The sequence below is a fragment of the Ambystoma mexicanum genome, chromosome 1p (genome assembly GCF_040938575.1).
Source record: "Ambystoma mexicanum isolate Mex_15411 chromosome 1p, UKY_AmexF1_1, whole genome shotgun sequence".
In the NCBI taxonomy this organism is placed as follows: Eukaryota; Metazoa; Chordata; class Amphibia; order Caudata; family Ambystomatidae; genus Ambystoma; species Ambystoma mexicanum.
The window spans coordinates 1,477,163,977-1,477,187,865 of NC_090921.1; the positions used below are offsets into that span (position 1 = coordinate 1,477,163,977).

Consider the following 23,889-nt stretch of genomic DNA (forward strand, 5'->3'; position numbering starts at 1 on the left):
TTGTGCCAGGGTTTGGGCCACCAACTGGACATGGACCTGTATATGTGTGTATGATGGCCCATGCATTGGCTTGGTTCACTTTCACATCTGTTGTGCTACGTCATGCTTTGGTTCTCTGGGGTTTGTGGGGACACTCACCTCCATCTCCCGATGACGGCACACCTTTTCTCCAAAGCCCTCGATCCATTCCATGTTGATCATGGTGCTGCACGTCTCCGCCCATCGCATCAATTTGGTGGGTGAGTGGTCCCCACCGCCTGTGGCCATGGCCTCCCTGCGGTTGGCTGAAAGTATGTTGCGCACCCGGAGACGTAGATCGTCCCACCTTTTTTTGCAGTCCTTCACCGTGCAGGGGGTGGTGCCAACCGCAGTCACCTTCCGTGCCACCTCCTCCCATATTTGTTTTTTGCGAAGTTGGGCTTCACGTTTCAGGTTATTGGCAAAGACCTCATTGCCATGGCCTGCCAGCGTGTCCGCCAGCATGTTCAGCTCCTCGTCCGAGACGCGCTTCTTGCGCATGCAGGGGGTGGACTTCCGAGTTGCCTTGGACATGATGGGTTGATTGGGCCTGCACTCCACTCTGTACCACTGCAGTGTTAAGAGGATTGCAATGGATTGTGTTTTTTAAGATGGCCGCCAGCGCATTTCCCGTTCTGGCGCGATGACGTTACTTCCAGGTCCGGTATTACGAACCCGGTATTTGCATGATGGTATTGCCGGGTCCGTTATTAAGGGGTTGCTCCTGGGTGGAGGCGGTATCGGCGGGTCCCGTGATGGCGCTATCAGAGGTTTGGGGGGTCTTTAGCGGCATGGCGGTGCAGCCATTACTGGCATGGGCGTTCGCACATGCTCACGCTCTCGTAATCAGCCGCTATTTGCGGTGTAGAGGGTACACGGACACTCTAATTACACCATGCCAGTAATGACTGCGTTTTTCCTGCGCTTCTCGTAATGAGGGCCATGGTGATCACTAGGCCTTTCGTGTTGCTCACTCAGCACAGTAGCTACTCACCTACAAATTGTAGTCTAATTTGGTGTATGCATATCTCACTAACTGCTGGTAATATCTATGACACAGAGACCACCTGTACCAATCGCATTATACCTTGTCAACGCCAGTAGCTGACACATAACACTTTATTGTTAAACTGATGAATACTGGTATCACTGTATTGTCTAACTTTTGAACACTGGTAGCCAATAGCTGACCCATAACACTGTTTATTTTAACTGCTGTATACTGGTATTTAACTAATACTGTACCATTGTGTACCGAAACATCCGGTGCTGGTTTTACACTCTGCACTGTCTGACCACTTGCCGCTTATATGTAGTTACTTTAGGATACTTAACGTCACCACATACCAACATACAACTTGTTTTGTATTACTGAAGCTTTATCAAATATACTGCACACTTCAGTATCCTCACATGATCGTATGCCTTGTCCCTGACCCCCAACAGAATCTCCACTTCACACACCTAGCTGTATTGATTATTAAGTCATGCACAGCCTCATGACCAATATCGCATAAAAACTCACACTGTTTAGCTCTCTCGTCATATTCACACTACCTTTACTTACTACTTCCACTATGACGAACCTCCAAACACACAATACGTTGGTGACAGCTATCACAACAAGTGTCACACCACATACATTTCGGCTCCCGCTTACCATGACCAATCCACTTCCACAGTCAGATCGCATCACACCAACCAAATTCTTGCCAACACTTCAACCTGTTCCTGACACCCCCACCACTAAGAGCAAACGAGTTACCTGCCCATTATCACCACTCCAGTGGTTACAACTATACGCCACTAAGACGTCAGCGAACAAACCATGCCCCACGAATTCCAGAAACCTCAGACTAGGATATAGATTGAAATTGGCATATCAACCACTAGCTAATGACAGTGTCAGACAACCCAGTACTCTAATCTTATATAAAAAGAGAACTAAACAAAAGTTAAACATCTATACCAAAAAGGTAACAACACAAAAAGCTAGGTGCCATCCGCCTAACTGAATTGATACTGACATTCCTCATATCAAAGATGCCCTGATGAATGCCAGATCCATGGTAGCCCACGCATTAGACATTGCTGACCTCATTGTCTCTAAGCAACTATTTCTTAGCCATAATCAAAACTTGGCTTCATACAGCTGCAGGTCCTATGCCTTCCAGTGGAGAAACTTTGCTGAAAATGTTGGGGGCGCCCCCCCTAAAATTACGCCCATGATGCTTTCACTAGCTATAGCAGAAAATTGTACCTTATTAAGACGAGACAGAGAAAATGCCAGAGGAGGCGGCATTGCCTTCATTGCTAAAACTAAACTGGGATTAAGGGTCCTTCCACATCTCCCTTTCTCTTCAAGAGAGTTGCTGGCAAAATTGCCTCTCACATCGTCACGTACTATAACCATGCGCCTTATTTACAGACCACCTGGCCCCATCTCAACTTTTGAGGAAGATATCACTTCAATACTCACCATAAATACAACACCCACCTCTCAAATAATAGTACTAGGTGACTTTAATCTAGGTCTCAATGACCTAAAAGATGACGATGCTACTTCACCAGCTAATACTATCACTGAACTAGGCATTACTCACCGTATCAACTCTCCATCTCATACTAAAAGTAGAACATTAGACTGACTAGCTGACCTTAATTGCGATATCAAAATAATGTCCCAAATCATTTCCAATGAACCCTGTGCCCGGACTGACCATCACCTTATCTCCTTCACACTGCAAGACTGCCCACAACGTAATCTGGTGAGCCCAATCACTCCCCTGGCATTTATGAGAAACAAACGTAATATCACAGTGGAGAACTTATTACCGTTACTCCAACCTATCACTTATTTCACATATAATAGCTCTGACCCCACAGCTCTTGTAGAACTCTACAACCACACAGTCAATCAAACTATGGACAAAATAGCACCCATAAAGTTGTGCAAAGGTAAGCCTTGTGCACACTTAAACTCTTGGTTCACCTCTAATCTCAAAGCACTACGTAACGAAAAAAGAAGTGCAGAATCTTCTTGGAAAAACAACCCCACAGTGGAGAACAAGGAAAAACTTTCCAAAATCTCCACTAGATATAAATCTGGGATCCTTCAGATCAAAAGAGATACTTACAATGATATAATTAATAAAGCCAACTCTCACACAAGAGAACTCTTCGTTATTTTAAGAGAATTAGAATCCCCCTCTCCTCCTACGGGCACATGCACCAAGGACAAGTCCTGGTGTACAAATATTCAAGTAGCACTCTCAAATAAAATTGAGCTCCTACAAAAGAAAATGTAAAATAAAAAACGTAATCTCTTAGGGAACTCCACCCTGCTGAATTCGCAAAGACTTACAAGAGAGATGGTAGGAGGGTAAAATATTACTGTCTGCCAGAAAAAGAATGAGAAATACCCATTATTGCTAAAGTGAATGCTGAGAAACCCAAGGCCTGTGAGAGAACTGAAATGAATACTGAGAAACTCATGTCTGGGAGAGACCTAAAGCAAATTCTTACTGGGAGAGACCTAACTGATAAGGTGAAGTATCTGAGGTTTGGGAGGAACCCAAGCAGTCCTGCTACAAGTGCTGCGGGAAACCAAGGTTAAGCTGGAGAAACCAGAGTATTAGATGAAGCATGAGAAGAGGAACCTCAGAATCCTGAAACCTGGACTGGGGAAGCATGATTAAAGCAAGGAAGACCAAAGAAGAGTCCTCACTTTAAGTTTGTCTCTGGAGGATAGCTCAGCGGCAACGCGCTTGGCTTGGAAGCAAGACGTCATGGAGCAACATAAATTCGATCCCCGAGTCCACGCTTAGAAACCTCTGGGCATTAAGCACGTTATAAATAACCAATTCCAATTACAATTCTATTTCTACAATTACAGTTGTATGCACACCACAGCTGCTGAGCTTGAAATATATGCCCCATCCATAAAACCTAGCACTAAGTTGTATAGAATCGTTGTGTTAGCCTGCACAACAACATTTAATTAGTATAGCTAATTATACTGCTGGCCCCATAACACAGAGCTAGATTGTTGTTTGTCTGAAATCCTAGGAAAATATCTTTGACTGACCCATTGTGTTAAGCTGCATGAATTGTGTTTTAGCATCCACTACATCTGTATAGCTCACTATACTTCTGACACCATAACAAAGCTAGATTTTGCCTGAAATTCCAACTACAATCCTTTTGTGTTTACAATAGCAATTATCCAGAGAGAATCTGCCCAGCGACCAATACATCAGCATAGCTCATCATACTGCTGACCCTATAACACATGCTAGACTGACTGTTTTTTGCCTGAAACTCTAGTTAAAATGTTTGACTCATTAAGTTTTGCCTGCATGCTAGAAATTGTCTAGACTAAATCTGTGTTTATCATACACTACATCTGCACAGCTAATAATTGCTGCATGCATACATAACACATAAGCTGCTAACCATATGCATAGACTCTGTTGGTGTGCACATACACACAACGTGGAGCTGCTTTGAAACACTTATATGGCTTTTCCACACTGCAACCATGCACATTTATTGCTGGTCGGCACCTTTAATCTCAGTGAAATCTATCACCAAGAGCAAGGAAAGGACACCACCATAGCCCCCACTGTCCCACCCTCACCCCCAACTAACTTCTCACTACTAAAATACTGCACCCTTACACCTCCCACACTCCTACAGATGACCTTCTTGGTCTATTGTACTTGACAGATTCAGAGCCTATCCATCTTCTATCAACAACCATGCTGTCAATTTCTGCACTCTGCAATCCGGGAGATGCCCATATGGCTAGCCTGCCCTGTCAGTAAAAACCGCAAACAACTTAGACATTTTCATATTAACGCACAGGTTACAGGTACTTCCAACCTGCATCCATCAACACCAAAGGTTTCTGCATCTACCTTCCTGCTATTCGACTAACACAACCTGCCCTCATTTCTTATAGAGACATGTGCAGCGAGGCCAACATTATTGGCAGAAGAGCACTATATAAGACCACTTCACATGACATTACATTTTGTTATGTTATACTAGGTGTGTACATTTGAGAGCAGGGGTTGTGAACTCTTGTTGTCCAATCCTTGGAACATGTGTCTTAAATTATGTCAGTGCCCTCTCAAAGAAATAATTTCTGGGGAATTTCCTTTCTCTAAATCTTTGCCAGGACAATTTTTCATTCATTTACATGAATTGAAAAGCCATTTTATTTCCGAACAAATCAATTCCCTGCCAGCTTCTCCTGTGCCCTGCGCCCCCGTCCCACCTATCAATTCAATTATTATGCTGCAGCTTATTGGTAGTAATTAATTCAATGTTTCTTTAGCAAATCAGGGTACATTTGTGTAAAAGCATATGATAAAAAAAATTGTTTGCACCCTTGTTCTGGGATGGAAATGTAATAAATCCCTACAACTGACCCATGCAACAGCTATAATTTCTGCTCTGTTCTGTGGTAATAGCACAACACTGAAGAATAGATCACTTTCCTAAGACTCTTAGCCAAAACCAAACTTTTTAAATTTATTGTCAATCACAGTAGACCATATCTTGGGTACACGTATTCATTACTTGTGGCCCCTACCTGTTGGCCTGCAGCGGACTGTTGTGGTAGAATGGGGCCATGTCTTCCTGGTCTGTATCTTCAGCGTGCCGGTTTGTCACCACAGTCAAGCTATCCGAGTCTTCATCCTCTGGTCTGCCTGACTCTATATCAAGACTTGTCTCTTTAAAAGATATAGAAATTGTAAACTTTTTTGTATCATTTGCAGATCCAAAACAATATTAGTCAGAATCCAAGCCATAAATTAGTCAAATTAGTCAAAGGGTAACTGCCAGAGGCCTTTCTGCACACAACAGAGGTGGTTTGGTATGTGGGGCATGAACCACCCAGGCAATGACACCACCATTATTATCCTCATCAGAACAGTAGCCTGAGCAGGTGAAATGGAAACACACCATAACAGCTTAACAGTTACCAGGAATTCTGGTGCGGTTCATCACCACATAACTAGCGAGTGGCATTAGTATATGAACGTCCACTTCCTCCACATTTGATATAGAATGCAAGGCACATTGACTCCTGCTTCCTCCTCAATTAAGGATTGAAGTGTGTGAGGGGTCACAAATGCGAGACGGACACTGGGGTATCGTTTTCTCAATGTTTGCCATTTATTAAAATAAAAGGGGGTGAGATAAATGCCTATCCTAAGGAGACTGTCCCTACCTAGCCAACTAAAACTAAAGAAAGATGACCTAGTGTCCAAAAAACATCTGATCCTCACACTAATACATACAACAACATTTTTTTACAAAGAACACAAAAGTGCAAAAGTGCAAACCTATAAGCGTTCGAAAGTACTGCTAGTGGCCAGCTTTGTGCTCCCTTCCCCTGGATCAATGCAGGAATACCCTTAGAAAAGTTCTGTTCAGTTCAATACAAAAGGTCTTTTCCATACACTGCGTCCTTCCATATGATAAAGAACATGTCTTTTTTACAAACACTTGTCACAAACCAAAGCAATTGTTGTTTTCCACAGTGTTCTTCTTGATAAGGCAGATTTCTCTTCCACAAGATACTAATTCACAAATCAAGGTAATTGTCTTTCTCCACACATTGGGCCTCATTACAAGTTTGCCGGTCCGGAAACAACGGTGCCGGTAAGGATACCGGCACCGTTATTTCCGGACCGGCAAATTACAAGTCTGCCTGCCAGAGCCACTGTGCCCAACAGGTCAAAGGTTGCCGGACACAACGGCCACGGTAGGCAGACTGTCACGGAAGCACCAGCACCGTTAGTAACAGTGCCGGTGTTTCTGTGCTCCCCATTGCGACTCCACAGCAAAGGGGACTTACAATGTACAGGCGCCTGACTTTCCGGACTACCGGGGTTGTAATAGCTTGGTGTTTCCAGCAAGTCCGGAGCCGGTAAATATTTGCACCTCCGGCACAGTTACTGCCGGACTCGTAATGAGCCCCATTGTCTGTCTCACAATTTAAAGCAAACATTAGCACATCAGAGTTATTCTTCAAAAGGAATGATTTTGTCAGAATAGCGTAACAACTACATTTGGTGATAACACAGTCTATCAAAATGATATAATTACCAATGTCTTTCCACCACCTTTTTATCACAACCACATTTCTTCAAATCAACTGTTCCATTCCTGGTCTACTCGCCTGCCAGACTAACTACTAATGGTCCCTTTCCACTACTACAGTTTGTGTCTTCTGGTAGTGGCAATATGGGTAACAGTTTTCCCCAAGGTGATCTCATAAGTGAAGAATTGCACCCTTCTTCCCTTCTTACTTCTTCTGAAAAGCCTTTTGGCCATGGATAATGTGGCTTACAGGTTTCCCCAAATTGATGTTTCATAAATGGAGAATTGTGCCCTTCTTGCTTTCTTCCTTCTTCAGAATAGCCTTTTGGTTGTGGGCAATGTGGGTTACAGGTTTCCCCAAATTGACGTTTCATAAATAGAGAATTGCCCCCTTCGTGCCTTCTTACTTCTTCTGAATAGTCTGTTGGCCGTGGGCAATGTGGGTTACAGATTTGCCCACATAAATGGAGAATTGCGCAGGTTTTGCCTGCTTATATTTTGCTAATTAGGGGGTTCAAATAGGCACTCCTTTAACTCTTCTTGCCTCCTGTTTCTTATTTCTCTCTGCTCTTGGATTCCTTGTGACATAATTACAGGAGCTGAAAATGCTAGGAAGTGCCCCGGTGCCATGTATCTCTTCTGAGGCCACCAGTTACTGTTGGCAGCTTCAGCATCTGCTTCAGGTGCTGCCCAGTACAGCAGTCCTGCTATGCAGAGTCTCAGCATGTCGGGTGCTTCTTCAGTTCTCTCGCCATCTGGGTCTCTCTCTAGGAGCCCGTGCCTCTCTGCTTTCAGGGACCACAGCTCTCCCAGTGTCCCGTCCTCCTTATAGATGCTGCCATGTTTGGTTCCTCGCCTCTCTGCACACCTGCTATTTCATACTTGAGCTGACCACAAGCCACAGCTTGGGTGTTACGTATTCAACGCGGAATGACAGCGCTGGTTCAGTTCATCCGCGGCGTTCACGCGTAGAAGAGCACACTCACGAGCTCTCCTCTGGAATCGATACAGGTTGCCATGGCGCTTGTTTGCACGCCGGCGCGTCTCGTGTCAGCTGACACCTTGCAGGCGTACGGAACGTGCACCTAAATCACGCCCCTCTGTACTTTAAAGCAACGCTACTCGTACAGCTCTCTGCTGCTAATTGTAGCGTTGCTCTCCTTGCGGTTACGTTCCGTATTCTCTTCTGACTTTCAGTCAGTGATTTATTGTTGATCTTCTGGTTCCCAACCCTTGGCTATTCAGTTTGGACTGCATTTGGATACTCCTTTGGTTTGGTTACGCCCGCTCCTTTACTGACCCGGACTTCTTCACGGTCTGCCTGCCTTTTTCCTCAGTGACTTCCTGGTACTACGGCCCACTAAGGTAATTGGTTGTCCTCTGTTCTCATCCACGGCCTCTTTCTGGTTCCTCAGGCCATTTCACTTGCTGCTATCCTGAACCGTTCATACTAGTTAACCCACTCTGCTGGATTTCACCGTTATCCTTAACTTTGGAACTTGGTTTCTACATCCTCTGGGACTTCAACATTCCACAGTGAACTACTCACCAAGTGCATATTGACGCTTTCCGGTACATGCACCAACCTGTCACTAGTGCGTCCCTCATGCCGCCCGGGTTACTCTCCTGTACTAACCTACCTTTTTATTATTTTGTCCTTTCGTTGATTTCCCTCTATTTGGACTTCATTCAATCCTGCCACTTTTCCCTTCAGGTCTGTGTTTGAATTATTTATCCATTTATTTCTGGGATGCTCTGGTATATTACATTTATGTAGAGGGTAATAGTTTATTTCTTTTGTAGGTTAATCCTATAGCAGAGTCCACACCTCAAATCCTATCTAGTTATTCCTTGGTACTATTGTTTTCTTGCATTCCTTCATACCTTGGCTCCTCTAACCATCTTTGTATTTCTTTGCAGCATTGGTTGGCGATGTGTGTTCTCCCCGCTCTTTTAGGTGATTGGCAATTCTGCCTGTTCAGGTTGAAACAGCAGAAGGGCACATTGCAGAAAAGAGCCCCTCCTTGAGGAAGCCTGAATCTTAGAATTCAGGGGGTGTCGGGTTACCAGAGGCTGTCTTGTGAATATCTGTGGAAACTACCGTCTCCAAGGTCGCCTATCTACAGGCAGTGATCAATTACCGGAGCGGTGAGTAACAGTGGGAGAGTGAAGTCTCTTCTAGTGCCGGTGTCTGCTGGCGTTCACCTGGCAACTTCTGCTTCTGTAGCTCCTTTCCTGCTTCTCCCTCTTCCTCTCAGCTGCAATCCATTTTTAAGGTTAAATGCCCCGCTGAGGTGCCTTGCCTTACAACTAAACCGCTTATTTGTTTTAATGGCACATTGACTCTTGATTCCACATTGATTCCTCGTTCCAGCATCACAGGCATTATGGATTTTGGAGTCCATAAAGGGTTTGAGTCTTTTATGTTTATTCATTCCTATTTGATTGTTGAATTGGATGTTATTAAAGTTAGGAGAGGTTGTATGAGTGATGGATGTTTTAACATTAGGGCGAAGGCTTTTACCCAAGACAGAATCATGACATTAGAGGAGGTCACATCTAATTGAGGCACTCCCAAGGTATACAACTTATTTTGTTTAGGACACCTTTTACAGAGGGTTCCTTGGGTTTTCTCATGAGAGGGACTTATGCAATGACAGCATGCCATCAGATATTTGGGAATCAAGGAACACTCGTCCTCACAAGAAGATGAATACGGTGTCTTCCCCAAAGGAGTCACCATTTCCCCCTGACAGCCATCTCCTTCCATGTGATCCTCCCTCATATGCCACCCTCCACAGTTAGGATCAATCAGGTAGTCTCTGCCTTCCCCTGGCCACGTGGGAGGAGATCTTAGGAAGGGGTTCAGTGATGTCTGTGCAGGATTCATCACAATTGTTTGAAGCTGTTGGTTGAGAGCAATCATTTCCATGATCTCCGCTTCCCAATCTGTTGGTTTCAACAACAAAGCAGTGGATGCACTAGGAAGAGAACAACCAATTGGTGGGATCCACTGTTCACATGGTGAATAGTTTTAATCACATGAAATATTGTTGATATGTTATTTAGCAGAACTTACTTTCAAAGGCAAAACACTTTTTTATACTGTATTTTTCAAACATTTGGTATGCCATTTCTCACAGAAACAGATAAGTAGGAGGTAATACAGATAGCGGGCAGTCCCTCAGAGAAGTGCCTTTATGGTGGGGGCCGCTGACTGATGTTCACAGATGGACTCAAGGACACATTAGCTCTGAAAGAGTGTTGAAGGATATTTATTATCATTTTCAAGGGGTTCAACTAAGGGTTATCCCTTTCTCTTGTCTTCCAGTGAGCTTCTTCAGCCCTAGCTAAGACTTTCCTAATCCCCAAGATGGTCACTAAAGATTGTAACCCCTACTATCTAAATTCTTATTGGCTACTGCCTTATTTACCACATTCTGTCCCAGTTCTTTTAGGTGGATCCTAGCCTGGTGTCCCACAAGAATTATAATAGTCTTCAAAACAGGAAATGGTGCTTTCCAACCACCCAGGTCTCACTCGCTCTTCCCACTCTCTAATATTCCTCACCCTGATATTCTTTCCTTACTTTCCCTTCCTTCTACTCTCCCCATCTCCTCCTCCTACCGTCTATTTTTTCTCCCTCTCTCTCTGGTCTAGCCATCCGATGTTATTCCGTCTCACATATACTCCTAACTCCTACCCTTCACTGTATTCTCTACTAGTCTCCACTCCTCTCTATCCCCACACCGACTACTCTACACTCCCACTATTCTCCACTTCCACTACTCTCCACTGCCACTACTCGCCCCCCCTCCTTCTCTCACATTCACCCTCCTTTGACTCTTACTTTCTCCCCTACTCTTCCACTTTGTCTCACTCACACACCATACACGCACTCTCACACCCAAGTACCACTTTCACTCACCAGCCAATACCTCACCTTCAACACTCTCTCAGCTAGTCTCATCCATGCTCTTGTTCATTGTCATTCGACTGCCGGATCTCTTGGTCTGCCACATCGCCCGTGCCCTCATCCAAACAACCCACACTCAACCCTTTCACCTTCCCCCTTATACACTGCAGTCTGTGATGTAGCTATCTCCTCCCACTCCCACTGGCTGGACGCTCACCTGCTCTTGTAGGTCAATCTCTAACTGACTTTTCCCCATGGACCAGACTGTAAATGGAAACATGCAAAACATTTCGATTTAGCACTGCCTCCTTTTCTAACCTGGATACGCAGGGGATTTGTGATGTCTTCCGGATGTAAGGATCACAGGTCTCAGCATTTCTGGTTCCTGGTATGCCATAGCGAGCAACAGCGCTGAAGGTGCATGGTATGCTGGGTGCTTCATAGCTTTGGTTTTTTGGTGTCTCTCTTTCTCCTCGAAGGAGTAGTTACTAAAAAACACTTTATCTGCTTGGGAAGTTAAAGGTCATTTGATGGATGGTGTGGAATTTCTGCATGTGAAAATTGGAATGAATGCTGTTTCAACTATAGACATCATACTCGTATACCGCCCACCCACCTTCACAGACAATTTTATCCTAGCGCTATCCAGCTACCTACTGCCCTTTATGAAGCTTAATGCACGCATTATGGTTCTGGGAGATTTTAACTACTGGTTAGGACATGAGGATGACCCGGTGGCAGCAGAACTTTCACAATCCCTTTTAGACCTGGGCTTTAGTCACATCATTCATGTACCTACTCATGTATTGGGTCATACCCTTGACTGGATATCAGTTGTGAATACTCCCTGCCATGATGTTTGGGTATCCCCCTGTCCCTGGTCAGATCATGCCTTTGTGCACTTCTCAGTCTCAGCGCCTTTCCCTACCAGAATTATGCCAAAACTTGCATCCTCAGTGTTGGAATGGAGTGTCAAGTTTTTGACTTATGAAAGAATTGAACCTGTGCTCAGGCTCTCTTCAGATATCTTAGACACAGAGACAACAGACTCCATGGCCTTTAAACTTAAGACCACATTGGATATAGTGGCTAATACTCTTGCTCCTCTTAAACGCAAAAAGAAATTTACTGAGAGCAAAAAAAAAGTAAACCATGGTTCTCCCCTGAAGTACAAACACTTAAAGCCGTGTCGCTTAAACTTTTCTATACTTGGAAGGCCAATCAGACGCCTGTAGCCTTAACAAACTTTAAAGTCGCTTCTAAGAATTATAAAGCGGCCATAGTGGCAACCAAGAAATCATATCATAATTTAAGAATTTCTCAGGCTACTTCTGATTCGAGGGAACTGTTCAAGATTCTCAAAGAATAGGAGACGATACCCCAACCGAAGGCCACCACCATTATTAGAGACAACAAATGGTGCTTTGATGTCATATCCTCTGCCCGTCCCACTAGTGATTCCAAGTCCCCCTCAGCCCGACTGCGCCCACCACTCACCTCCCACGGGTTCCGGGGCTCACGTTGGCGATCCGGCCCGGCCCGCGGACGGGCGCAGCATCAGCCTGGCGCTTGCACTCCACACTCACGCTTGCGGCCCTTTCTTCATTGGCAGTTGCTGTGGAGACTAGGAAGCAGCGCGCTTCGAGGCGCGCATTCGCGTTGCGTTGTCTTGTCTACCCGATCACGTGATCTGGATCCACGATCACGTGACGTGGTCCCACGTCACGTGACCAGGAAGCAATCGATACAAAAGCTGTGATTCGCTTTCGTACGGCGCTTCACAGCTGTTTTCCTGGAAACTCCGTTTGGCTCTTGTGCATCCAGCTTGTGTTTTTGGAAACCTGTACCCGGCTTTTGTCCCACGGACTGTTTTTTGGATTACCCTTTGGTGCTCTTTCTTGGAACTCTGGACTGTTACCCTGGATACCGACTTCGGATCGTTCTATGGACTTCTATTGGATTACTCTTGGCCCTTGTTCAAAAGACCCAGGATTGATTTCTGTCATTGCTGACCTCGGATTACTACGGACTTCTTTTCCCTCTTGCCAAGAAAAGACCCTGATTGAACAACAGGCTCAAGCGGAGTCTGTATGATCTCTAGAGGTTTCCTCCCACTTCTGCAACGCCCTGAACCTGCCTGCGTGAGTCCTGGAACCCTTTCCCCCGCTAGGTGTTCCCTCATTCCCCCTGCCAAAGTTTGGTAAAACCCTTTGTTTTGATTTCATTTACTTTCCGAATTGTCTTGCTTGCCTGGTAATTACTTGCCTTTCCTTAACAGCTTCCTTGGGGTTTCCAGCACTCTGCGGTTCCGGACTTCTCCACCTGTGGCCTCAAGGGTTATACAGGGAGCGGTTTTGATATCTCCTTGTGTGACAGTTGGGGACGGAGGTCTCAATATCTGTGCGACTTTCGAAGTCTAACACTTGATATCCAGAATGCCATGTCACGGAAATTGGAGGGGACCCGAGAAGGCATCTCTAGTAAAAAAAAGCCTTTGACTTCCGACATTGGGGTTAGTGGGGCTCATATAGCCTTTGTGAGGGATGAGGCTCTCCCTATATTTAACCACTGAGGACTTAGCTTTGGTAATATCCAAACTTAAAGGAATGGTGCGGTCAGAAATATTATTGTCCTTATGGTTCGGCCATGTGTTTTTAACCATACGTTGATCGATCGTACAAACATTTCCTATGCACCTTACCAGAGTTTTAGTCTTTTGTACACAAGCGAAATCAGGCCGCAGGGTGCGGCCACCTTGTGATGATCTTATCAGTTGAAGCATCGCCCAGCAGGGACTGCCTTTGCGGCACTAAATCATATCCCCCGCCCCTGAGCCTGACATCACTACACGCGTACCGCCCATTTCACAATGCCAAAGCATGTCTCGTGTCAACATTCTCTGCGCTTCAGCTAATGACTTGTCACCATGGAAATAGCAGGACGCCTCTTTCCTCAATAAGTATAAACAGACCGTTTCACAACACACAACATCAGATTTTCTATTCCATTCCTCTCACTGTATTTCTTTGAGTATTCTGTGACTCGTTTCTGTGCTCTGGTCAGCTACCTTCGTTGCTTGTAGCCCGTGCGAACAGATACCAGTACCATCGCTATAAATTATTTTCGTTCGTTTAACACACAATGGCAACAATAATGCCCTACCAGTACGAGCCCGAGTATTCCGGAATAACTGGAAAGAGAAAGATGCGGAAAAGATGGGGCTTTGGACGACAGTGTGGAGGACGATTCAACAAATCAAGAGCCTGAGCCTAGTCATATGGATGATGCTTATGCACAAACTTCGCACAACAGTTCGCCCTCGTAATCCAAGTAACGAGTAAGTTTACTCTGGTTGTGATGTCAGTTAGGCCACTACTATTTCATGGTTGTCTCCCATATTGTCGTAACTTCAATATATCATTGTCATACCAATTTAGTCTTGCAATTCTCTAGTAATAGTTGTATAAAAGTCGTTCAATATTGTGCAGTGTCTAGGTAGCATTTGTCCTGGCAAAAATGCCATTGGATACAAGAATTGTCATTGACAACCAAGGCTTAATACACTTATCTTGGTCATTTAAAAAACAGTTTGTATCTTTCTCTTTCACAGGTGGTGCAGGCTGGTGGCCTATCGTTCTTTTACATGGTGGCTTCATGGGAGGCTTGGACACCACGTTCAACGAGTAATACCCGCCTGTGTCGTTAGTGCCATTAGAGAAACTTTCCCCAGTGACAGCTGTCAGTACAGGGCATTTTCCCTCACTGTGCTGCAACCAGACCTTTACAATGTGTAGTAGTTTTGCGCCATCAAAATAAGAAACAAAATAAAACACAACATATTTTTTATCAATGGTTGTTTCAGTTTTTCAGTGAATCAAGTGTGTCTACATTCAGCAGTGTTCCAGTGCCTTGTCTGCATGCCCCAGGCCCATCCATCCCCCCTCCATTATCAAAGGCAGTTGGCACCAGTGGATGTGCGCTGCCAAGGGGTGCTGTCAGGGGCACGAACGGCCAAGGTGCCAAACAACATGTACACTTCAAAGGTATCTTACGCGCAGGGGTCATTGTTCACATGCCCTCCTCAGACCCCGTGTCTCCAGGCAGGCTCCCCTTGAAGCAGGCCGCGCCCCTGCAATCCACATAATACCACGACATATACACGTCATTCATTCACATTCACACCCCTTTTTGTAATTCTTTATAAACCACTTGATATTTATCATGAGAACATCTTTGAGCACTGCAAGTGAACTTGTGAACGTGCTACCTGAGAACCCCGGTGACCGAAGCTAATCTGCTCATCGTCGTGCTATCTGTGAACTTCTGTGACCGCTGCGAGTCAACTCGTCACTGTGCTACCTGTGAACATCGCCTTGTTCTCCTGCCACTAACTACTCTGCTTGCTGAATCTAACTGTTTGTTAAGGTAAGGGCATGTATCCTAATCATATATCCTTCATCTGTAAATTTCTATCTATTTCGAACTAACGTACTCAGTAGTGTTATGTTCATTTGTCTCATTGCTATTGACTTGAGTTTCATTTGTTATGTTATCGATATATCATTTTTCATCAGTGTCAATTGGAATCGAATTGCATCCTTCGCGGACCGTCTCCATAATATAAGCATGTTTCCTTTTGATGCACGATAGTACAATGAAGGGACGAGTAACATGTTCTGATTTTCGTCACATCAATGAATTGTTTATGAAAGTTATCCTATAATACAGCCGCCCACGCTGCACTGGTTTTGCTGTGGTGACCAAAACAAAGCTTGCATTGAAGAATGTATGGTATAATTCCTTCTTTCTCACATTTTTATGCAAAGTAATTTTCGAATAATGTTGACCTTATTTTTGCAAAATTTACAACAATGCCTGCATGTTCGATTTTCGGTTGCCCTTCTAAGACCCATGACAAATCTGAAGGCACTACAATGCATGTATTCCCAAAGACTGTAGATCGAATTAGAGAATGGGTCGACATTGCGGATATGCACTGGCAGAGCTTGAAAGTAGAGTAAAAAAAGTCTTGGAGGACAAGAGGGGTGATCAATACCCCATCTGCAGCCTGCACTTCACCCCGAATTTGTACGACACATCCTTGTACACAAAGAAGAAACAACTGAGAATGACTCGAAAATTGCTCCCAAACGCTATTCTGACTCTATTCGTTCACATGCCACCACATGTGAGTCACGCTTCCGGATTTAGCTTAAGGCCTTGCGGTAGTGGGCAGGTAACCAAATGGATTGATTGGTATTTTAGGTGTAAATGTCACTTATAATACTTTCAATATGTATATGATTGTATAGCTTTTTAAATAATGACCATTTTGCTAAACACCAGTCCTTGGTTTTTGAACCCTCATAGAAAATCGATTTATGGGCACAGATAGCTATGCTATATTATGCATTTAAATAAGCATAATTTTCTCATATTCAGTCTCCTTACATGCCAATTTTCAATATTAGCATTTCTAAATCAAATAATACTTTCCCTTTACAACTCCATGACTATGCACCGAATATGAAGCAACAAGATTCAACATCCATGTCCTGCCTGGAGGCATCAACCACTTAGAGCGTGTATCAGGCAATCTTACTTAGCTATTCTGTTCCAAAATTGTTTTATGCATGGAATTTGAGATAATGTGATCATATTTACATATTGTGTCATTACTGTACACAATGTATGGTTTGCTATTGATATGTACCTGTGTCCGTGTCCCAATGTGTGTGTTCAATTTCCAATATTTTCATCCTTATTAATGCAATTACTGTGTTTCAGGGAGATGCTGAAGCATCCAGTACAATTACATCATCCCTTGTAGTTTATCCAGAGCCAGAGGTATGCATAATGACAGTTTCATCGAATTAGATAATCTGATCATATTTACGTATCGTGTCCTTGGTTTACACAATGTTTCATTTGTCGTTTGCTATTGATGTGTACCTTTGTCCGCGTTCCAATGTGTGTGTTCAATTTCAATATTTTCATCCTTATTAATGCAAGTACTGTGTTTCAGGGAGTTGCTGGAGCGTCCTCTACAATTACATCATCCCTTCTAGTCGATCCGGAGCCAGAGGTATGCGTAATGACAGTACCCTGTAATGAAAGAAATTCGGTCTAATTTTATTTGTAATACAAATGACTTACTTTAAATGGATACTCTTTTCTAGGGATGTATACAAGATGCGTTTATTGAATTGGAGGCACGTGGATCCGACTCGGTGCACCAGCTTGCTGTTGGTGTTGTTAGAGTTAAGAAGGTTTCAACGAAAAGAAAGAAAGATAAGGTTATTTGTAAACAGTTTCTATTTTTATCAATTGTTTTGTGCTGAGGCCTTCATAATATGTTTTTTTTTTTAATGTAAATTGTCCGATAGTGTATGTTGGATTTACAGTGAACATCCTTTTTCCAATATGTCTTGTAGTTGCCCGATGGTGTACGGACTATGCAGACACAGACGGCAACACAAATGAGAGATGCTGCTTGCCAAACTGTTTTACCATGGAGGAACTATTAATTGAGGCGCAGCGTGTTCAGACTCGAGATGCCTTTGTCCAATGGCCAGACAATGAATTTAATGTGACCGGCGAATCCAGCAAAGATTTTTTGGACCATTGCTACAATGCGAGTGCTCCACCAGATGAAGATGAAACTGAATGTGTTGGAGATAATTTTGAATTAGTCGCAGAGCACTTGACACAATCGACACCCGCCAAAAAATGCCACCCAAAAAGCAGTCGACATCGATGTTTTCACGGTCAAGTAACAGATGTTGAAATGACAGAGATTGAAGCATCAACACAATTGACAGACGAACTAGACAAAGATCTCAACTATAGTATGTCCAGTTTGGCTGATATGTCCACAACAGTGTAGTCCGAAACAACATTAATGCAGGATGACCGTCTAATAAAGGAGGCCAAATACATAGTATTCGACAGCTGCTTGATGGATATTATAATGATGCTGCTATGTGTGCATTCAGTGAGAGGACAAGTATGTGGGAAGGCATTGGTGAATGTGACTCGTCTAACACAAGGCAGTAACCTCAAAATACATGCCACCTGTGAAATGTTACATAAAACATTTTCATGGTCCGCTCAACCGATGCTGGGGAAACTGCCAGCTGGCAATCTAATGTGTGCAGCAGCTTTACTTTTCAGTGGCTCTAGTTTCAGGAAGTTATCCAGTTTCTGTCAGTTTGTGGGACTCCATTTCATTTCTAAAACACAGTACTACACATATCAACATGATTTTCTATTCCCTGCCATTAGCGAAGCTTGGAAAATGGAACAATTGTCTATTCAAAGTACATCCTCTGACAAACTGTTCAGGCTAGTCGGCGATGGACAGTGTGACAGCCCTGGATTTTCTGCTAAGTACTGCACATACCACTTTCAGGACATGAAAGTAAAAGAATTGTGAGTTTGGTGGTCGTGCAGGTGTCCGAATGTAAATCCTCAGTGGCCATGGAGAAACATGGTTTTATAAAATCACTGGAAGATCTACAATCGAGGGGAATGCAAATCGACCTCATAGCCACTGACAGACACGTTTCAATAGCCAAGACAATGAGAGAGCAGTTTCCAAATATTAAACATCAATTTGATCTATGGCATGTTGCCAAATCAATCAATAAAAAAATGTCGGCTGCATGGGGAAAAAAAGGTTTGGAAAGTAGTTCACACTGGTCCCAGTCTTTCAGCAACCATCTTTGGTGGAGCTCCAAAACATGTGATGGGTCTGTGGAAATTCTACTGGAAAAATGGCGGTCACTAATGCACCACTGTTCCAACTTTCACCACTGGACAGAAAACCAACATTTCCACCAATGTGAACATGGCCCTTTGTCCCCGGAGTAGGCACGGAAGAAGAAGTGGTTGATTCCATCTTCACCCCCACACAAACCCCTTGAGAAGATTGTGTTTGATAAAACTCTATCAAGAGATCTGAAGGGACTCACAGACTTCTGTCACACAGGAGATTTGGAGGTGTTCCACAATATGTGCCTAAGGTACAGACTAAAGTAGAGACTGCATTTCGGCATAGGAGGGATGAAATATAGGGCATTACTAGCGGAATTAGCACATAACAAGAATGCAGGCCGTGAAGAATCTAGGACTGCAGGAAACTTAGGGATGGTGTGCTACACTATGGCTTTCATGAAAAGAAGCAAAAAATGGGTGGTGAAACCAGTATGAGCAAATGGAATTAGATTTTGTTAAATATCTTATTATTAATGTCGTAGAGATGCATACTCATTGAATTGCGTGCAATTTTGTTCAGAGCACACAAACATTGCCACAAAACATTGCCAACGTGCCATGTTCACCCAAATCAGAGCTCGTTGAACATTTCACAGTTTCGTCGTGCTACTGTGGGACCTTCATTTATCGTGATAGGGCCAGATGGATAACAGTGTGTAAGAATCTTTGGGTTTCGGCAGTTGCCTTACCATACAGTTCCCCAAGCCGCTGAATAACTTGCTCGTCACACAAAAGGGATGAGACCTAGGCTACATAAGATACTAGGTACGCAAGAAGTACTGACTGTGAAAACATGCCATGGGGTAGAAGCCCGTGAGATAAGCAGAAGTATGGGTATTGCTAGACACACTTTGACTCCGTTTTTGTGTTTGCTTGACTACAATTTTGGAGCAGGGCGCATTCTGTCATTGCCAAGTTTCCCCTACCCCTCAGCAGCACCATGAACAGCGAGCAGTGACTGCCCCCAAATTTTTCCTCGAGGGCCTGTGCTTCACAATTCCAGTTCTCATGGATGCGTTGACACGAGATGTTGCAAACTAAGAATGTATGTTCATTGTGAGTGAAGGTCACCAGCTTTGCATTTTTGCTTGTGAGCTGAGGAAGCCGACGCGTCGCACACACAGTATAAGGTTCTATTGTTTTTTTACCTTGAGAGACAGGGATCATTCCGAAAGGGATTGAATTGACGGAGGGGTGTAATAACGTAAGATATGATAAGGTTGTCCATTCCAAAACTGGATTTAGTTACATGTAAGTTCGGTTTATGAAAAATCATTGACACGAACAGAGTCTGCGTTACGGTCTGCATTACGCCAAGAGAATGGTAATGCCGAATATAATGTAAGTTTCACTTTAGAAGATTTTATACCAGAACTAGTTCAAATATCAATAGCTGATTGTTATTGCTGGGGTACATTGTACTCATTCGTTCTGTGTGGCATATTGCAATGAAACACAAGTACAACCTTTGTGTGCTGGTCTTTCTACCAGGCTCATGGGCAGTCCAGCATCGACACGCATGTAGACCACCACTCGCTTCCCCTTGGTTCAAAGCTAATAAATCATTACATTGTGCACCTTGAATTGTTGCCTCAGCTTACGAATTATGTTTAGAGCTGAACATACTCCATTGCACTATCCTCAGAAGCAAATAGTGGAGTACTTTCCACGTTGTGTTCTCTCTGTTCACATTGTGTCAGGTCTGTGCTAATAAGTAAAATGATTAATTGTAATAAAGATCGGCTACTGAGACACATTTCTATTTTTATGTTTGGCAAATAGGTACATCCTGCCATTCTGCGATTGTCATCTATTCCAGACCCCAACCTATGGTTTCTTCAACCGCCAGCTGCAGCTACATGTCAATCACTGGATTTATTTGACTCTTTTTTTGGGACGACTGCAAAGGGCCGATATGCCCTTATGCTGTACCAGCGATTAGGAGCAACATAACAACCTATACGGTGGTCTAGTGCCAAGTTGATGCACAAGCCTTGCAATTCACTGTGAGACCAAAGTGCTTCTTTTACCCAGAACCAACACCCTGTGTACCCAAAAGGAACAGCGTGTGACTCACAATAAACATTTGTGGATCGAGAGCAAAGAAAAAAAGTTCCATTTTGATTGAATATGTCAATCGCCGAATGTTCTCAAAGCATTTAATTTGAAATAAATGTACTTTACCAATTGTACAGTCTTGCTGTTTCCTTTTGAAGTACAGTTTCATATTCAGAATTGCGACGCGCTGTGTTGTGAGACGATGTGTGTTGTTTTCCGGGTTCTGCGTCAAGACGCGTAGGTGACGACTGGGCGGGTTTGGCTGCGCTGCCCAGTAATGTCAGGGAGAAAGGCGGAGAATATTAATTATTTGGTGATGTCAGGCTCAGGGCCGGGGGATATTATTGAGTGCTGCAAAGGCAGTCCACCCTGGGCGATGCGGCAACTGATAAGATTATCACAAGATGGTCATGCTCTGCAGCCTGATTTTGCTTATGTACAAAAGAAGAAAACTCTGGTAGGGTGCATAGGAAATGTTTGTACAATCGATAAACGTATGGTTAAAAACACGTGGCCAAACCATAGGGACAATAATATTTCTGACCGCACCATTCCTTTGAGGCTACGAAATGCACGGGTGAACCCTGCTCCTCTATCATCATTAAGACTTGCCCACCTATGCTAGTACAGTCCATTTGTAAATTCATCAACTCCTCCTTGACAACTGGGGTGGTCCCTAATGAGCTGAAGCAAGCCTGGGTTACACCATTACTAAAAAAAACAGGATTGGACCAAAGCATTCGACTAACTATAGGCCGATAACCAACACTCCGTTCCTTCTTAAAATCCTGGATCGAGTGGCCTACTCGCAGATTGCCCAACATCTCAATCTGTATCCCATCCTAAACACCTTACAATCAGGTTTCAGACAAGGGTTTGGGACTGAAACCTCTCTATTAGATCTTAAATCCAAACTACTTAAGAGAATGGACAAAGGCCTTGCCTCCATGCTCATTTCTTTGGATCAATCCACGGCTTTCGATGTTGTTGATCATACCATCTTGGCCAAGCGGCTTAAGGAAGTAGCTAACTTTTCAGCAGAAGCTACTCAATGGATGTTATCCTTCCTATCTAATAGAACTAGTAGAGTTAGTGCAGAGGACGCAATGGCTCTGCCCATCCCTGTGTTGTTTGGAGTACCTCAGGGTGCTTGCACTTCGCCGTGTATTTATAACATCTTCATAGTTCCTTTCTTTGCGCATCTTGAACTGGACGGGGTTTGCTTCTCCAACTACGCGGATTACACGCAATGGTTCATCCCGCTTTCAGGATCCCATTGCCAGGATGAAATAGAACTAAATAGAATATTTGCCATTATTGAGCACTGGATGATGCAGAACAATCTGGCGCTCAAACGAGGCAAGACAGAACTCATGGTTGCCGGTTCAGTAGGCAACCTGTCCAAATTGGACCCTGAGTATAAACACATTCTGTTGGGGGATGTAGAAATCATCACTCTCCCCAAGGTTAAAATCCTAGGAGTTGTTCTCGACCGGGTTTTGCATATGAAACCGTATGTAGGTTGTACCGTTGCCTCAGCAACTTATTATATTAAACTACTAGCCCACCTGAGACCTTATATCTCTCAAGATAATGCAGAAGCAATTATACGAGCAATAATAGGTGCAAAGATTGATTATTGTTGTAGTTTTATGGCAGGAGCTAGCAAAGCTTCTATCAATAGGCTTCAAGTCGTTCAAAAAGGTGCTGTGAGAGTGGTTTCAGGTCTCACCGCGCGCGCCCACATACCGGAGTCACGCTGCGCCCTTCACTGGCTTCCTGTGGAGGCACGTATTGCATTCAGGTTACTGGTAATTGCATTTAAATGCCGAATGGGTAAGATGCCGACCTATCTACAAGACCATATCAAGGAAAAACCCAACTATAGAAACTTGAGATCTGGCAATCAAAATCTCTTATTTCTGCCTAGATGCAAGACTAAGAAAGTGCAGGGAGGAGACTTTTTTGGCGGAGCCCCCTCCTTACGGAACGCATTACCTGCTACATTGAAAAACCACCGGTCCTTGTGTGTGTTTAAAAAAAGAGCTGAAAACCTGGTTGATTCGATAAGTAATCAGTCTCTTGTTCCTCTACTGCCCCTCTCTGCCTTTCTGCCATACCTTATGTGTTTCATGTCATGTTCCTGTCTTGTCCGCGCCCTCAAACCTAAGGGTTTATGGTTGCACATTATAAATAAACTAAAGTAAAGTTTCCCATTCGCTGCCGGGATTTCTGGTAACTGGAGTCCTTAGAGGGGCTGTATCTTGTGGATCGGATAGTGTCTGGTTGACCACATGGCGGTCTGAAAAGAAAACAGAGTGAATAGTGGCCACCATGTTGTACGGCAGGCAAGGGATGATTAAAAGTGGTACTTCCCACTTGCAACCAGGTACATAAGAGGGGAACAGAGACTGGGGCCTTCGCAAATGCTTCGGTATTTGGTTAAACCTCTTAATGGTCTTGATCTTCATAAAGCCTTTCATTGCACCCATTTGCTTGGTCATGAAACTGCTGACCTATTCAATCAGTATTTCTGTAGGGAAGCAGGTCCTGGTGAAAAATAGAATGAGCACTGAGCATGGCTTTAGTGCTGTTGCGTCTCAGAGGAAAAGCCTCCAGTTATCTGGTTGTGTCATCTAGGTTTATGAGGATGTACTCATTCCCTGCCCTGGAGGGTTGCCAGGGCCCCACAATACCCACACCAATGCAAAAGAATGGGATCTCGATGATAGGCAATAGTTGGAGGGAGGCTCTGGGTACATTATCCTGAAGCGTATTCTGACAAATTGGCAGACACTGCAGAGCTGGTTCATCTGAGCATATACAACAGGCCAATAAACTTGGCTAAGTATGTTTTTCTGTGTTTTTTCTAGACCCTGATGTCCAGGTGTCAGATTGGAGTGAGCCATCACAACTTCCCAAAACGGCATAGGGATAAAGCTGGTAATAATTGGTGCCTTCCCCCCTCGGATTTACTTCCACTTGGTACTGGAGTCCCTACCTGT

At 44.0% G+C, this 23,889-nt stretch overlaps 1 protein-coding gene across 2 annotated transcripts in view; it reads right to left on the bottom strand.

Annotated features, from left to right (window-relative positions):
* Positions 1-23,889, bottom strand: part of TTC24 (tetratricopeptide repeat domain 24) — a 639,301-nt gene that overhangs the window by 141,223 nt on the left and 474,189 nt on the right. For both annotated transcript variants that reach the window (XM_069607144.1, XM_069607145.1), the window contains one exon: positions 5,618-5,759. In XM_069607144.1, the coding sequence (XP_069463245.1) occupies positions 5,618-5,759 (142 nt within the window). The remainder of the gene's footprint in view (positions 1-5,617; positions 5,760-23,889) is intronic.